Source organism: Prunus dulcis, chromosome 2 (assembly GCF_902201215.1).
Source record: "Prunus dulcis chromosome 2, ALMONDv2, whole genome shotgun sequence".
NCBI lineage: Eukaryota > Viridiplantae > Streptophyta > Magnoliopsida > Rosales > Rosaceae > Prunus > Prunus dulcis.
In genome coordinates, this window is record NC_047651.1 from 5,573,079 (window position 1) to 5,587,568 (window position 14,490).

The 14,490-nt window shown below is 37.0% G+C and overlaps 1 protein-coding gene across 1 annotated transcript; it reads left to right on the forward strand.

Annotated features, from left to right (window-relative positions):
• The first annotated feature begins 635 nt into the window (after window positions 1-635).
• On the forward strand, window positions 636-9,022 carry LOC117618953 (CO(2)-response secreted protease-like). Its single transcript, XM_034348744.1, has 11 exons — window positions 636-762; window positions 972-1,084; window positions 1,210-1,307; window positions 4,327-4,482; window positions 5,063-5,174; window positions 5,347-5,884; window positions 5,968-6,068; window positions 6,243-6,485; window positions 7,070-7,184; window positions 7,819-8,032; window positions 8,258-9,022. Exons 1-11 carry the CDS (start codon window positions 676-678, stop codon window positions 8,806-8,808), a joined length of 2,328 nt encoding a protein of 775 aa, XP_034204635.1. The 5' UTR covers window positions 636-675; the 3' UTR covers window positions 8,809-9,022.
• The last annotated feature ends 5,468 nt before the right edge of the window (window positions 9,023-14,490 follow it).

The window sequence follows — 14,490 nt, forward strand, 5'->3', positions numbered from 1 at the left end:
TCTGAAGAAGTAATTGAAAATTCCTAAAGCCATCATCCTCTTGACTATGTAAATGATTGCGTCGCAACGATTCTCTATACATGACGTCACATTTTTTTTTAAAGACATGACACATTGGTAAAATATCACTTCTACTCAATTTTCTTCAACCTTGATCATTATTTGGCAACGTTTTAATATTTTAGGGTATAGAATCCGAGACTAAAAATCTAAAATCTAAGATGTAAATGCTGAGTTTACATCCTGAACTAATTAACCATGTCAATAAATGTGATCAAAACTGAAGAAAATTGAGTGGAAATGAGGTTTTCTCAATGCGTCCTAACCTTTAACTTTAAAGGATGAGATGCCCTATAGAGAGAATAGTTGTTAAGGGGCATATCCTGATTTTCTATAAATAATAAACTAATAATGAAGAAGGAAAATCTGAAGGTGTGTTTGTTACGGAAAATTATAAATGCTTATGATGAAAACTAAGAACCAGAAAAGTATTCAAAGATGCTTTGCTCATGGTTCAAGCTTCTTGAGTTCATTTGCAAGCTTCCACTTCACACTGAGCCTACAAAATGTATGGCTTTATATATAAGAAAACATTCCAATTAAACAAGCCTACAATAATTGGTCTAATTGCTAACCAATTCACTGAAGCACTCTCCTCACTACTACTCAGCTTCCATGACTCCCCTTCAACTGCTGCTCCCTTTTCTCTCTCTACCTTTCTTTCTCCTCTGTGGTGCCACTACTTCAAACCAGATTCCCAAGGTAATTAATTTTGAAATGGATTAATTTCCACACTGTTTTTCTAATTAATTTGCTCTTTGTTTGGTTGCTGAGAAAATATCAGGCATGAAATATTGTATCACATTTGAATTTTTCCACAAGCATTTCAACCACACATGGAAATGAAATTTCCAAAATGTCTATCTTGTCATACTGAATGTTTTTAAATAAAATTCTTATATGGTTGGCAGCATCATGTGATTTATATGGGAAGCTCATTATCAAATGGAAATGGAAGAGTTCTTGGAGCTGAAGATGCAGCAGAATCAGCTTATTTGCAAATGCTGTCATCCATTATTCCAAGGTTATCATCATAATCACCACCAACATCACCATATTGTTGTCTCTCTCTCTCTCTCTCTCTCTCTCTCATCATTTAATCTTATTCTATTACCTACTTTTAATATATAAATTTTTTTTCTCTGGAAGCCATGAGATTGAGAGAATATCTATAATTCACAAGTATAATCATGCTTTTAGAGGATTCTCCGCCATGCTTACTGAGACTGAAGCTTCTATTTTGTCAGGTAATTAATTTCTTTTGCCTGGTTTCTCTTTCATTATCTAACAAGGAAAGACAAGAGAGGATGGCTAAATAAGAAAAAATATTAAAAGAAAAAAAGTGTTGGAGATCTTGCAGAAATACAGCTGGTTTATACATTAGATAGATTTAAGATCTATCTAGAATACAATGCTGGGTGAATGTGTGCATATGGAAGACTTAGTTTATTTTTTCCTGGGAGACATACAAAATACTGTTATTAAAGTATGCATACTTACCAAATTAGAAAACAACTGTACAAATAATTTTCTTCCCTGCAATCTTGCTTGCGCACATCATGTATCATGCATTTGGAGAGCAAAATTATGTTGAAGATGACCTTGTTGGTAGCTGATGATTTCTTAGAAGTTGCTAGGCACGTGAACATCCTGGATTAGATTATCTTTTTTTTCTGGGCCTCTCTGGCCCTCTCTGTATTCATTCTCTGGACACTAATTTCTTTGGAAATCCGACTAAATCCTAATTTGTTTGAAGTTTTCTATGAAACCTCAAACAATTGAAAATATGCTAAAAATACCCCTCATTTTATCAATTTAATATATTTACTTGAATACTAGTTGGGTTGGGTGGGACATGGATTTGCCAAAAGATTTGGAGGGTTGGTGTTAGGGTGGTAGTGATTTGATGACATTGTTCATGGGTATGAGTGATTGGACGATATTGCCCTTAGTTTTGGCAGGAAATTAGATGAAATTGATTTCGAAAATGACATTGATGTGCGCATAAAAGGATGAGGTTGACATATTAATAGAGACTGAAATGATGAGGTTTAAATAGTACAAGGACCATTGTGGGGTGTTTTGATACAGGTTTTGTATGCAAATAGAATTCTTACTTGTCCTAAATTTAACCAATTATTCCACCCTCTCCCTCTCCACTTGGGTTATCATCTTTGTCTTTTGTTTTTTTGGTTACACCATCACCCATGACCAATTGGGTTAATCCCAAATGTGGTAAACCTATTTGTAATCTGAATGTGTCAACTGATGTTTTGATGAAGTGATTAAGATTAAGTTTTATCTTATTAAAATCTCGATTTTGTTATTGAACTTCTGTATTCAATTCTAAACTTTAAAGACTTTTTATGGAGTTAAAAAGTCTGGAGGTATTCAGTTGTGATTTTTAAAAAGTAGTTAAAAGTATTTAAAAGTTTGGCGATATCCAGTTGTGACTTTTAAAAAGTTTTAAAAAGTTTTGTGGTGTCTAAAAACTTAATGACTTTTAAAAAGCTTATAAATGAATGACTTTTGCATACTTTTAAGGTTAATTGTTAATAGTAAAAGTCTTGCCAATTTACTAGTGACTATTTAAGAATTTGCCAACTATATGAAAATCACTTACTTCAAATTTGAACCCTTATATTAACTTGTGTGAGTATGAAAAATAAATTGTGCTTCGTGTACAATGCATGGAGGGTCGACAATCCAATTTCATGATTCGCCTTAGGGTTCTAGAAATTCTAAACTGGCTCTACATGCAAGAGCAGAATTAGGGTTGATCATTTGGCCCTCGGCCCACGGCTTGAAGTGGGGTAGCTCGAGGCCCGATGGACCAAATTATGATCCGACTCGATGGTTAGGCATGTTCGGCCCGACCCATTCTAAAGTTGGGTAGGGCTTGGGCTTAGGATTTGAAACCTTCGGCCTAGCCTGAGTAGGCCCATCCATTTGACTATTGTTTTGTGGTATCTTACACTATTGACTAAGTATGAAAAATGGACTTTCGAAATACTAATGTTTTCAAGGATATTTTGGGCGGTTTATATTCCTTATATATTAAATAATCAAACACGATTTTATGAGATGATATAAAATATACATTGACTTATTGAGGTATCAATATTGGTATAAACTATATCTTATCTAAAATTGAATTTTCATATTTTGATTTGTTGGGAATTTGATTTTTTTATTGTTTTTAATTGAATCCAAATGGGAGTAATTCCTTATTTACATTGTAAACTGAAGTAAATAGAGCAATAAAAAAATAAATTAAAGTAAAAAGACAAGACATTTACTTAAATCTTTGAAATGGAAATAAGGCAATGAGCAGGTCGTTTAGGATCGTGGGTGGCCCAGCCAGTCTAAAAAAGCCATCCTAGACCTGGCTCAATGGGCGGGCCTAGGCCGATCCCTTTAAAACCTCAGCCTTGCCTAAACCTAAAATTTTTGGGCCGGCTTGGCTCAATGACAATCCTAGGCAGAACAATGTTGTGGCCTGGTTGGTTGGGTTGTAGCTTGGCTGAATTTTCCTTCTTTCAAAATTTGCCTCACACATGCAAATAATTAAAAAATAAATAAGAGGAGAATAAAAATAGAAAATAGAAAATCTATAATATAAAGCAAGAATTGTGAAACTTTCATAATGCCAGATAATGCTCTTAGTTAATGTAAATATTAAGAATTTAAATTATTAATTAAATAAGGACAATATGGTAAATTCTCAATTTTTTATATTAAAATGGGTCTTATTTTTATGAAATAGAACTACCCATTATTTTTTTAAATTCTAAAATAAAAAAATTAAATAAAAACAAAACAAAAAAGAAAACCAATTAATTGGCACACGCTGGCAGGGGCTAGAAGAAAGAAAGCATGATTTTAAAACTGAAATTAGGATGAATTTTATAACTGAATTTAGTTTTAGAGAGCTCATAAGACGATTTATTAATCCTGGACAATATTTCTCAAAAAACAAGTGAATTGTTTTTTCCCAAATTGAAAATTTGGATTCTATACAATAATGATCAAAACCAAACCCAAACTCAGTAACCCAATTAATTGAGAAAAAGAAAATAAATCAATATTGAAATTGAGGCAAACCACGATCAAAAATGCATTTTACTCTACTAATTTATTTATTTATTTTTATTAATGAAGTTCACTTACACAGAGATTTATTTATTTGAAGCCCATTGATGACCAAAGATTTATTTATGCACTTCAAAATCCGAAGAAAATCGTAAATCAATTTGCAACATGCAGGCCATGACGATGTGGTTTCCATCTTCCCCGACTCAATACTTGAGCTACACACAACACGTTCTTGGGATTTCTTAGAGGCGGAATCTGGCAGGCTACCAAGCAATAAATATCAGCGGGGCCTATCAAGTGATGTTATAATTGGGATGATAGATACAGGTAACAATCCTCATCCCTCTTCTACTTTGCAACTAACTTTATTTATTAATTTTGTTGTTAAGGGAGTAGGGTTGGGGCTTGATAATATATAAAGTCCTTGTCCAAAAATAAAAGCTTACTGTAAAATTCGTATGTTTCATTAAGCCACCAAACAGGTGAATGAGATAGGAAAGGTAGGGTTAATCCAGAATTCCGGTGGAATTTAGAGGCTCCACAATCATTTGGTATAGCGGCACTCAGTCTCCACTTTGTCTTGTTGGAAGAAGTCCTGTGTTCAAATCTCATGGACAACAGTTGCTGAAAAGGAAAAAAAAAAAAAAAAAAAAAATCAGTTGTACCATTTCAAAGAAGATGAAAGGGAGAGTTCTGCCATAGATTATTAATCTTTGATTTGATTTCACATTAACAACAATAAAGAAAATTCTAATTTCGTTTAGCTCTCTAAAACAAAACAGTTGAAGGATAAAATTTTAGTACATTGTTTCATTAAAAAATTTATATGTTTAGCAGCCTCCTTTTTTGGCTATATACATTTAGCAACTTGTGCAGAATAACTCTTCATTTAAATGTGTTGATTAAGGGATATGGCCTGAGTCTTCAAGTTTCAATGATGAGGGAATTGGTGCAGTCCCTTCAAGATGGAAAGGAGTCTGTATGGAGGGCTCAGACTTCCGGAAATCGAATTGTAATAGGTGATTATGTTGTTTCACCCTCCATGGTGTTAATTGCAGAACTATTTCACAAGGCTTTTAAATATAAAATTAAAGAGAGAAAGAGAGAGAGAGAGAGAGAGAGAGAGAGAGAGAGAGATTAGAAGAGTTAGTATACAACTATATCTTGATTCGTTACATTTATTTGTCACAGAAAGTTGATAGGTGCAAGATACTACAATGTTCCATGGACAAGAGATGGCAACCAGAGCAGTTTAGCGAGAACAAAAGGCTCACCAAGGGATTCTGTCGGCCACGGAACTCACACCGCATCCACAGCGGCTGGTGTGCAAGTCCTGAATGCTAGTTACTATGGCTTAGCACAAGGCACAGCAAGGGGCGGCTTGCCTTCAGCTAGGATTGCATGCTACAAGGCTTGCTCAGATGTTGGTTGCTCTGGTGCCACCATATTGAAGGCTATTGATGATGCAATTAGAGATGGAGTAGATATAATATCTATTTCCATTGGGATGAGTTCACTCTTTCAATCCGATTACTTAAACGACCCCATAGCCATTGGAGCATTTCATGCTGAACAAATGGGGGTCATGGTAATTTGCTCTGGAGGAAATGATGGTCCTGATCCTTACACTATTGTTAATACAGCACCATGGATCTTCACCGTTGCAGCTTCTAACATTGATAGGGATTTCCAATCTAATATAGTTCTTGGAAATGGGAAAAATTTCACAGTAAGATATTTAACGAAGTTCTATTGTTAAAAAAGTTCATAATCTTGTTTATGCAGAAGTTTCTCACATCTAGGTTCTAATAGGGTTCAGCCATCAATTTCTCCGATCTCACTCGTTCAAGGACATATCCTCTTGTATTTGGAAAAGATGTTGCTGCTTATTATACGCCTGTATCAGAAGCAAGGTGATCATAATTCATCATCCTCTAGCCTCTTTTTCTTTTTGGAAATTCATGCTCATGTCATTGCTTTGTCACATTTTGATAAAAGCTTTGGTTTTAAACAATTCCAAAGTCCGAAAAATTAATCATTTTGCTTTACATTCAGTAAATGTAAATGCTGTTTACACTGAACTGCAGAAATTGTTATCCAGGATCATTGGATCCAAAGAAAGTAGTAGGAAAAATTGTTGTTTGTGTTGATGATGACCCGGCTGTTTCAAGGAAAATCAAGAAATTAGTTGTAGAAGATGCTAAAGCCAAAGGGTTGATTCTGATTGATGAAGCTGAGAAAAGTGTGCCTTTCGATTCGGGCATTTTCCCATATACAGAAGTTGGCAATATTGCAGGCTTTCAGATTCTCCAGTACATAAATTCTACCAAGTAAGTGTTTCAAATGTACAATTCAGTCCATTTACCATCTATGTTGTGTGTTTATTGTCATTCATCGATAATTTATATTCTAATTCCTTGTATTGTTGCCCATTGAGGGATCATGTCCAACAACTCTCTTTATCTGGATCATTACAAGTTTTAGTCTTGTGCCGCGTTGTCCTATATAACGTGCATGATTTCTATCCTGCATCTGGATATCAATTGTCAAATTAAATTTCTCTTTCTTTGGCTATAATGCTTTGTGTTTGGATGGAAAATAAATTATTAGCATTGCCAAATCTCTGGTTAGGCCCATGTGATAGTATCTTGCTAAAGTATATGGTAATTGAATTTAGCTTTGCCTCAGTTGAAGTAGTTTTCAAAGGGATCAATAAAACATAAGGTCCCTTTCATCTGAATATTCAAATGATGATTGTGTAGTATGTGTGAGTTTGAACTTCTATTTTCCTTTTGTGTAATTTCAAGGTCACTCTTTCAGCTGCAGATGTTTGATTATATGACCTCATTAGTATGCATCAGTCATAAATTACAACTATGTTAGGTATGATAACTTAGCTATGCCTTGACAACAGAAACCCAACAGCAACAATTCTCCCAACAGTTGATGTTCCAAGGTATAGACCTGCACCAGCTGTTGCATATTTTTCATCGAGGGGTCCTGCAGAGCTTACAGAAAACATTCTCAAGGTTATTTTTCTTTCCCTTGCAGCTATGTTTTTGGGTTGAAATTTGCTTCGAAACGTATTTAGTTTGATGTGTCTTCACATTTTTAAATTTCTGCAACCATTTATGAAGTCGGAAATCATGATTAAGTCCAGTTGGTGCTAAAGCTTCTAACTCTGAAGCAAGGGACCGACAGAGACACATTAAATCCGATAACAAAAGCTTAATTCATTCCAAATCCGACTAAGGAGCTACTGTATTTTGTCTCACTCTGTCTCTATCTCACTGCTTAGGGGGTCACTGAGCGACCATTGTCACCCAAGCACAATGATAATTATATTGTATACTTAGGAGCAGCCATGTGTCTGCAATATAAATACATACATATACAGAACAGGACACCATGGATGTCTGTGTCTTGGTTGTTGTGTCTTTCCATTGTAGGATTCATCTTGTTATCCTCTCTCTAGTTTCTCTTGGTTTTTCTACTCGTTCCATGTAGGATTTAGCAGCCGCAAAAATGGGCTTGCACATACATCTAACCAGGTCTTAATTAATGTAATGTTCCTGACAAGAATTGAAGTATGCTGTCATGCATACTAGGACCAATATTTGTCTGCAACATTAACCAGAGTTAATTTTTTTATATGCTGTTCAGCCTGATATAATGGCTCCGGGAGTGGCCATTTTGGCTGCCATAGCTCCCAAGAATGAAACAGGGACAGTCCCAAATGGGAAGAAGCCATCCACATTTTCCATAAAATCAGGTACTTCTATGGCTTGTCCACACGTAACGGGGGCTGCTGCATTCATCAAGTCAGTGCATCGTCGATGGACTTCTTCCATGATCAAATCAGCGCTTATGACAACAGGTATACTTTTTAAGAGTTTGAAAGTTACATGTCTTGTATGCAATAGATGTACTTTGATTGTATTGTGTACTTCACTCCTTTCATGTGATTTTGTTATAAAATCTTAAATAGAGGGAGATATTTTTGTGCATTATAGAGGAAGAAATCATACAATACATGATTCCCCATGCGTGTTTTCAAAGCAGTTTTTATATTTCTCTGAGTCAATATCTCTTCCTGTTTCAGCAACTGTGTTCAACAACCTGAAAAAACCTTTGACAAACAGCTCTAACACCTTTGCGAATCCACATGAGGTGGGGGTCGGAGAAATAAACCCACTGCAAGCTCTTAGTCCAGGACTGGTCTTTGAAACGACAACAGAAAACTATCTCGAGTTCCTTTGCTATTATGGCTACCCAGAGAAAAATATAAGATCTATGTCAAACACAAAGTTCATCTGCCCCAAAAGCTCCATTGATGAACTCATCTCTAATGTTAACTACCCATCAATCTCCATTAGTAAACTCAACCGGCATCAACCTGCAAAGACAATTCAAAGAACGGCAACCAATGTTGCTGCCCTGAATTCTACGTACATTGCGAAAGTGCATGCTCCAGCAGGCTTAATAGTGAAGGTTCTTCCAGAGAAGTTATTTTTTGCTGAGGGTGTGAGGAGGGTGTCTTTTCAAGTCTCATTTTATGGCAAGGAGGCTCATAGAGGCTACAATTTTGGGTCAATAACCTGGTTTGATGGTCGACATTCAGTTCGTACTGTGTTTAGTGTGAATGTTGAATAACTTTGGAATTGGAAAGCGTCTTACCGCTTGGAGTCAACTAAAAGTTAGAAAGAGGTTGTTAATGCAAGGAGGGGGAAGATGTGAATTCCTAGGCATATATACCTTTCTTCATATTATAATTCTTGCTTTGATGTCTCAGTCCTTTTAATTGTCCTTTATGTTATCACAAACCCCTCCTCAGTATGCATAAAAGGGAGTGCTAGTTTGAGCTAAAGACGCAGGCTTGTAGGTGTTGCATAGCTTGAGCAGATAAAAGCACTGTATGGGCCAGTGAAATCTATTTATAAGTTCTTCAAACCTCTCATCATCTCCTTAACTTTGTCGCCGTCATTGTTTCATCCACCGTCAGTTTGGACAATGTAAATTTGCTACTTTGGTTCATAAATTGTAGCTTATTTGATTGTATCTCCTTTCTTATGTTACAACAAAGATGCAAGTTTAAAAACTCAATCACTGTATATCACAGTAAACCAACAATAAAAGTTACAAAGTGAACATCTTGTTGTCAAAAATTCCTAAAACGAAATAGTGTCTTCCCTACAGGTCTAAATGTCTTCTTCTCTTACTTTTGAGCACTCTTCAGTTTTAGCAACATTGTGATAAGACACGTTTCGCTTAGGCCAAAAAAATCCTTTCCTTGCTAATTGTCCTCCATGTAGTGTGTTATTGGAATGGGACTTCATGCCATTTCTAGCCTTTGGGAATCTCTTTAGACTCTTTTGAGGTCAAAGTCAACCATTTATGAACACTGAGTTGGTCTATAACTGTATTAGGGAGAAAATCATTCCGAAGATACTTATGACAGAATCAAAGAAGACAGGGATTCCATGGTGAAATTGTTGCACAATCCAGTTTACTTGTTCTATAATGTAGGTTTCGATCCAGAGAAACTCTAGTGGATGGAAATATATAATTTCATAAAAAAAATTAAAGTGCAGAACTGCATAGATCAACAACAAAAATATAAGTAATCAACTTTTGCTTATCCACTAACACTGAAAAAAAAGGGGTGCAGTGCAGTATATGGCCTTTATTGTCTTTGTCTAATAATCTGAAGGGTGTGTGAACACAACCACGACAAAGATTATGGTGTTGGTGTGCATTAATCCCTCATTTATGAGTGGTGAGGCCAGCCTTGAGCTTCTTAACGGTACCAAGATCGGTCTTGAATGATTTCGCTAGGATGGCATTATCAATTCCTGTGCCAAACACAAACATATATATAAGCACTGAAACTGTTCCAGCATTTGCACTTCCGAATGCTGAATCGGCATGGGCGGGTAAATTAGCAAATTAGTTATACTGGCAATGGACTAATCCCTTAGGAAACACAAATAGGTCTTCAACCTTAAGCTTCTGAGTATATAGGACGTTTTTGGTGTCCACGAACCCTACTTCCAAGGAACCAACAAGGAATAGAAGTTCAGCGGCGTGAGGGTGGGTGTGAGGATGAAGATTGTTTGGGCGTTCGAAGCAATTTTGATAACAAATTCATTGATCAGAACAGTGAAGAAATCCAAATTGAGAAAATTTGTCTCAAGACTGATTTTATGGACATTAATGTTTTCAATTGGAAGGTTGCCAAGAATCTAGTTAATTTTGTCAATCAGTTGAAGTTTTGTGGAAAATGATGGGGAGAATATGTTTTCTCATTATATGTTGTTTACAAGATTACATAGGTATATATGTATAAGCTAGGGAAGGCTAATATCCACTGGCCAGGTTAAGAACCATTGGCCAGTCTAAGGGCTGATGGCCAACACACCACAACCAGGAAAACTCTAATTACAAGCAACAATAAGATCAAATCCCCTAAATTAATAAGGACGTGTAAATCAATCACTAAATCAATCACAGCTAGCAGCCACCAAGCTAACCACAGCTATCAGCTACCAATACTTCCAATACTCCCCCTCAAGCTGAATCAAAGGGATTAATTGATCCAAGCTTGGAGAGCAAGCGTTGAAACTGAGTGGAAGCAAGAGACTTGGTGAAAACATCAGCAAGTTGATCATGGCTCCGAGTGAATGTGGTTTGAATTACCTTGGACTGAACTTGTTCACGAACATAGTGACAGTCAACTTCAATGTGTTTGGTCCGTTCATGGAACACGGGATTGGAGGCAATATGCATAGCTGCCTGATTGTCACAAAAAAGAGACATAGGTTTGTTGCTCAAAAAACCCAAGTCTGAGATAAGGCTCTTGAGCCAAATGAGTTCACATGCAGTGGAAGCCATGGCTCTATACTCAGCTTCAGCACTTGAGCGAGCAATTACATTTTGCTTTTTGCTCTTCCATGTCACGATGTTTCCTCCAACAAATGTGCAGTAGCCTATAGTGGATTTTCTATCAATAGCATTCCCTGCCCAGTCAGCATCGGTGTATGCCATGATTTGAGTATGACCATTGTTCTTCATGATAATTCCCCGACCAATGGAGCCCTTGAGGTATCTTAGAATCCTTTTAACAACATTTAAATGAGCCTCAGTGGGTGCATGCATGAATTGGCTTACAAGACTGACGGCGTAAGTTATATCCGGTCTAGTAATGGTGAGATATATAAGCTTACCCACCAGTCTTTGATAGTAACTTATATTGCTGAGAGGCTCTCCTTCCAAGTCCAACTTCAATTTGCTATCAAGAGGTGTACGGGCCGGTTTGCAATCTATCATCTTCACTTCTTGAAGCAAGTCAATCACATACTTCCGTTGACTTAAAAACAGTCCCTTGGGAGAAGTAGCCATTTCAATCCCAAGGAAGTATTTTAACACTCCTAAGTCTTTAATGGCAAATTTCTGATGAAGAGAATGCTTAAGAGTGTTAATCTCATCAATATTATCACCTGTGATGATAATATCATCAACATAGATTAGAACAACTAATTTGCCAACTGAACCAGTTCGAACAAACAAGGATGAATCAGCATGACTTCTCTTGAAACCAAACTTTTCAAGTACAGAGCTCAACTTGGCATACCAGGCACGTGGAGATTGTTTCAATCCATAAATGGATTTGTGAAGCTTGCAAACCATACTTGAATTCTGTGCCTGTGGATGACCAGGAGGTAATTGCATGTAAACTTCCTCTTCAAGGTCTCCATGCAAAAAAGCATTTTTTACATCCATTTGGTACAACGGCCACTCATGATTAACTGCAACAGATAACAAAACCCTCACTGTACTCATCTTAGCCACAGGAGCAAATGTCTCCTTATAATCAACTCCAAACGTTTGAGTAAAACCGCGAGCCACCAACCTTGCCTTGTGTCTTTCAATTGAGCCATCAGAATTAAATTTGGTTTTGTAGATCCACCTACTGCCTACCACCTTCTTTCCCTTTGGAAGCTGGACTACACTCCAGGTTTTATTTTCATCCAAAGCCTTGAGTTCTTCTTCCATGGCTAGCCTCCAAACATCTTGAAGATTGGCTTCTTGAAAATTCCTTGGTTCACTTTCATTTGACAATTTACTGAGAAAAGCTGCATGGGAGTGAGAGACTTTGGAGTAATTTACAAACTTGTGAATTGGGTACCTTACATTGAACGTTACATAGTCTTGTAGCCTTGATGGTGGATGTCTATCTCGAGTTGGATTCCTCCGAGGTTGAGATGGGATCACAGTAGGTTCAGCTCCACTCTCTTCTATAGATGATGTGTCATTGTCATGAGGAACAACTTGTGCTTCGGAGGCTTCAGTTTCATCTCCAATAATCACGTTGTCAATATTGGTTGCATGAGAGTCACTGTTGTGAGGTACTGAATGAACACAATCACTTGTTTCGACTGGATTTGGTAATGGAAAGAAATCCAGTAAGTGCTCCCCCTGACGATTTTGATCTGATGGTTTGTTGAAATATGGTTTGATCTCATCAAACCTTACATCTCTTGAGACAAATAGCTTCCTGGAACATGGATTGTAACATTTGTAACCTTTTTGAGTGGAGGAGTAACCCATGAAAACACACTTAATTGCCTTGGGATCAAGCTTGTCTCGGTGATGGGATTGGATATGAGCATAACAAGTACATCCAAAAATTCTCAGATGGGAAAGGTTAATTTTTTTTGTTTTGCATGACCTCATATGGTGATTTTGAATCCAAAACCCGACTAGGCAATCTGTTGATGAGGTAGGTAGCTGCAAGAACTCCTTGAGAACAAAACCTCTTAGGCACATTCATTTGTAACATTAGAGCTCTGGTTTTCTCAAGTAGATCCCTATTCTTCCTTTCGGCAATTCCATTTTGCTGAGGAGTACCTACACAACTTGTTTGATGTATAATGCCATGTGTGCTCAAATAGTTAGTCATATTTTTGGATGTATATTCAGTGCCATTATCAGACCTTAGTATGTGAATTTGAGACGAAAAATGGTTCATGACAAGATTATGAAAATTCTTGAAAGCATCCATGACTTCACTTTTGAATTTTAGGAGGTACAACCAAGTGACTCTTGAAAAATCATCAACAAAGGTAACGTAGTACCTATAACCATCAAAAGACTCTAGAGGTGCAGGTCCCCAAACATCGGAGTGCACCATCTCAAAAAGCTTGCTAGCTCTAGATATGGAAGAATTAAATGGAAGTCTAGTAAATTTTGACAAATGACAGATTTCACATACAAGTGAGGATTTGCATAAGCTAGGGAACAAAGTAGACAAAACAAATTCTGAGGGATGTGCTAGACGTTGGTGCCACAACTGATGTTCTAGATTTGAACTGACTTGGAACCCTTTTGGAACATTAAGGTTCTTTGAAAAATAGTACAGCCCATTTAGGTAGTGACCTTCACCAATCAGCTTCTTGGTGGCTAGATCCTGAAAAACAACATTGTGAGGGGAGAAAATTGCACGACAGTTGAGAGAATTTGTAATCCTTCCTACGGACAGCAATTGAAAAGGAAATGATGGAACATATAATGCTGTGGACTCAACACTATCTGAAATCAGTTTAACTTTCCCTCTACCTAGAACGGGTACACCTCTACCATTTGCTATAGAAACTAGTGATGGTGTAGTGTAGCTTTCAAAATTGTATAGCTTTGAATATTAATTTGTCATGTGATCAGTGGCACCTGAGTCTATAATCCAAAAATCATGAGAATGACTAACATTTAGAGCAGTTGAAAGAGCACACATAATACCTGGAACATCTCCTTGAGGTACACGAGACTCAGCTAAGAATCCTGCAAACTGCCCAAGGAGAGCAGTTTGATTTCCACCCGTCAATACTTCGCTTGTGCTTCCTTTTTTGGTGTGAAGATAGGCTGAGAATTCATTTATCAAGTCAGCCGGATTGGCTGTGAAGTTCATCAGCCCATCAATTGATGTAGCAGCAGCAGCATGGTTTTTGTTTGTATGTGATCTGGTTTGTGAGCCCTTGTAGTCTCTTGAAGGCTTGTTCTCAAACTTTGGCTTCAACTCAGGGTGTAATATCCAGCATCGATCTATTAGATGTCCAATATTATTGCAGTGTAAACACTTCAGATCTGGCCTTTTTCCCTTGTACACTCTATCTCCAGATGACTTGTGGTTTGTCACAAAAGCTCTAGCCTCAGACACACTAGATTTGATGTCAACATTCATGACTTTCCTACGTGCTTCTTCTCGCTGGATAGTAGTGCAAACACTTGCAAATGATGGAAGTTCGGGGTTCATTAGAATATGGCTTCTAAGATCTTCATATT